This window comes from Alexandromys fortis, unplaced genomic scaffold (assembly GCF_014885135.2).
Source record: "Alexandromys fortis isolate MF-2015 unplaced genomic scaffold, M_Fortis_MF-2015_v1.1 scaffold_187, whole genome shotgun sequence".
NCBI classification, from domain to species: domain Eukaryota; kingdom Metazoa; phylum Chordata; class Mammalia; order Rodentia; family Cricetidae; genus Alexandromys; species Alexandromys fortis.
The window spans coordinates 3082029-3085436 of record NW_026068088.1 but is presented as its reverse complement, the minus strand read 5'-3'; the positions used below and the strand labels follow the sequence as shown (position 1 = coordinate 3085436).

The 3408-nt window shown below is 42.8% G+C and overlaps 1 protein-coding gene across 1 annotated transcript in view; it reads right to left on the bottom strand.

Moving 5' to 3' along the window:
• Window positions 1-948: 948 nt before the first annotated feature.
• Window positions 949-3408, bottom strand: part of LOC126488733 (protein mono-ADP-ribosyltransferase PARP14-like) — a 62099-nt gene continuing 59639 nt past the window's right edge. The window contains exon 16 of the mRNA XM_050122394.1: window positions 949-1143. Coding sequence (XP_049978351.1) covers window positions 1074-1143 — 70 coding nt within the window. The 3' untranslated portion in view covers window positions 949-1073. The remainder of the gene's footprint in view (window positions 1144-3408) is intronic.

Here is a 3408-nt window from a genome sequence, read left to right as displayed (position 1 = left end):
GGCTACCTCATAAAAGAGATTAGATCAGAGTTGTTCTCTCAAACATAGTGAGGGGTCTGAATAATATTGCATTGTGTGTATGAAGTACATTTCTTAATTTTTTATTATTTTATGTGTATGACTATTACCTGCCATGTATGTATGTATGTATATATGTGCATAATGTGTGGGCCTGGAATCCACGGACATCACAAGAGGGTGTCAGGGTCTTTAATTCCCAGCAGTTGGGAGGCAGATCTAAATTCAAGAGCTGCACAGAGAGACCATGTGTAAAGCAAAGTAAGCATCAGGAGAGGTTCTACTAGTTGCCAGCGGTTCAATGAAAGATATAGAAGGTGACTTCATACAAGCCAGCATCCCCAATAGAACAGAAGAATGAGAACAGACTTCCTCAGCAACAATTTGAAATCCTTTATGTTTTTCTGTCCTAAAACTTTTCTGTGTGTGTGTGTGTGTGTGTGAACGTGTGAATGTGTGTACAGGTGCATTTCGAGGTCAGAGGGTGATGTTAGATGCCTATTTCTGTCTACCCTCATATTTGCTTAGTTTGTTTTGAGACAGGGTCTCACTATGTAGCCCTGGCTGTCCTGGAACTTGGGCTATGTAGACCAGGCTGGCCCAGTTCCTGGCATTAAAGTCATGCGCCACATTGCCCAAATGCACCTGATTTCTTGACACAAGGTCTCTCAGTGAACCTGGAGCCCATGGTTTGGGTTTGGGCTAGACTAACTTGCCAGTGAGCTCCAGGAATCCTTCCGCCTCCACTCCCTAGGGCTAAGCTTACAAGTGTATGCCATCACACCAACTCTTACATGGATGCTGCGGATCTGAGCTCACATCTTCACATGTTATGGTTGATTTCCCCAACACATGCCCTTCATATTTTGCCTTTCAAGAAAGAGAAACACTTTATAAATGACTGGCAAGCAGACTTCTACTTTTATTGGAAACTACATCTTCTTAACATGAAAACTGTTATAAAGTTTATTCTACAAAAAGATTGAGGCCTGACCTATTGCAGCCTCCTAACACACTTCTTTTGAAAGTGCACAGACATCTTCCCAGCGCATTTCTTACTCAATTCCTTTTGCTTTCAGCTCTGCCTTGACACGTGTCAGGTAATGAGGATCAGGGTAGCCAAAACTGCATGAAGAAAAAGAAATCCTGTTAGCTTCCTCCCAAATAATTCTCAAGAATCTACAATAGCCAGGAATGGTAGCACAGGCCTTTAATCCCAGCAGTCAGTTGGCGACAGCAGTCAGATCTCTGTGAGTCTGAAGCCAGCCTGGGCCACACAGTGAGACCCTGCATCTAAACAACAACAACAAAAGATGTACAATTTACATTTGAGCATCTAGTATTCTGGGATCCAGCATCCTCAGGCAATCAGACAGTGGCTGGTATCTAGTCACTGAAGTGCCCAGCTGACTGACCAGCATCTGTTTTCCACACATTGCTTAACACCTTAGCTCATTCCAAGTATGGATGCACATAGTGTTATAAAAGCCAAATTCTACAGAGATGGTAATCATACCATAGTAGGACTTTCAAATTCTACAGAGAAGGTAATCATACCATAGTAGGACTTTCAAATTCTACAGAGAAGGTAATCATACCATAGTAGGACTTTCAAAATGGGAAACTTGACAAGGTCTCAGGATATTTTTCTTTTGGATGCCACAAGTACAGGAACTGTGAGATTTATAAAGTATAGTCAGATTTCCTGGGAACATTTCCCACCATCTTGGGGCTCTTTATAATGAAGACTTTCTTTCTATCATGTTTCATCCATGTGAGTTTAGCGTCTTTGTGGACAATGGGAAGATAGGGGTGAGGAAGAATAAGATGACCTTAAAAGAAGCTAAAGCAGGGCTGGAGACATGGCTCAGAGATTAAGAGCACTGGCTGTGCTTCCAGAAGACCCTGGTTAAATTCCCAACACCCACATGTCAGCTCACACCTGTCTGTAACTTCAGGGGATCTGACAGCCTCACACAGACATAAATGTATGCAAAGCAAAAACGTAAATAAAAACAAACATTTTTTTTAAAAAGTCAAAGCAAGTATTCTTAGTATCTACATTTCAAATTGACATGAAACACTAAAATTAAATCAACTGGGGCACCATTCATCTTGGGTTCTGAAACTCTAATTTTGATGCATTTTGGGGGGGCATAGAAACAAAGTTACTCTGTGTAGACCTGACTGTCATGAAATTCTGTCTGTAGACTAGGTTGGCCTCCAGCTAGAGATCCACCTGCCTCTGTCTCTTGAGTACTGTGATTAAAGTTGTGCACCACCACTGCCCAGCTTTGATGCAAAATTTAATAACCAATTCATACATTATGAATGGCAAAGTAGAAGGTAGGAGGGATCAATTTTTTTTTCAAGACGAGCTCAAACTCAGATATCCACCTGTCTCTGCCTCCCAAATTCTGGGATTAAAGGCATGTTCTACCATTGCCCAGCTTGAACCAATTTTTTCTCTTTAAAGTTATCATTATAGATTAGAATTTTTCTTTTTCTTTTTTGTTTTTTTGAGAAAGGGTTTTCACTGTATCTTTGGAGACTGTCCTCGAACTAGCTCTTGAAGACCAGGATGGCCTCATACTCACAGAGATCTGACTGTCTCTGCCTTCCTAGTGCTGGAATTAAAGAATGTGCCACCACAACCTGGCTCATTTTCATAATTAGTGATTGATGTGGGAAGGGCCCAGTCCATTGTTAGTGGTGCCAGTCCTGGGCTTGTGGTCATGGTGGGTATAAGAAAGCAGGTTGAGGCAAGGCGGCGGCGGACGGACCGACGCAAGGCTGCGGCGGACAAACCAACGAAAGGCTGCATGGGATGGACCGAAACAAGGAGGGCGAAGCAGGTGGCAGAAGGCAACACAGGCGGCAGGGACCAGCACTCAACACCGAGAGCAGATAACCCCACGACAATTAAATCAAAGAGGTAGGCCTTTGGTTGGCAAGGTCCCTGGCAAACAGGGAGCCTGATCCTGTTCCTGAAGACCCGTCTGAGGAGTGAGAGGGATCTTGGCCCCCAGCAGGAGCCAGGAAATAGAGCGAGGGCATTTTGAAAGAGGAGCCTCTGGCCAGCAGAGAAACCTGATCCGATTTTAAAAGACCCATTAGATAGCATCGATAGGAGGAGATGGGCAGGTGCCAAGGCAAAAATTCACCCAATAATCTGAAAAACAACATGAAAACACCAAAACCCAATGATCTTACAACAGAAGGACTTGAACACCCTAACACAGAAGAAGTGGAAAAAATTGACTTTATGAAAGCAATAGAGTCCCTTAAACAACATGTAAAAAACACCCTTATAGAAATGGATGAGAAGTATAACAAAAATTTGAAGAATTGAGTACCTATGTACATGAGATTCTGGGAAACCAAGAAAAA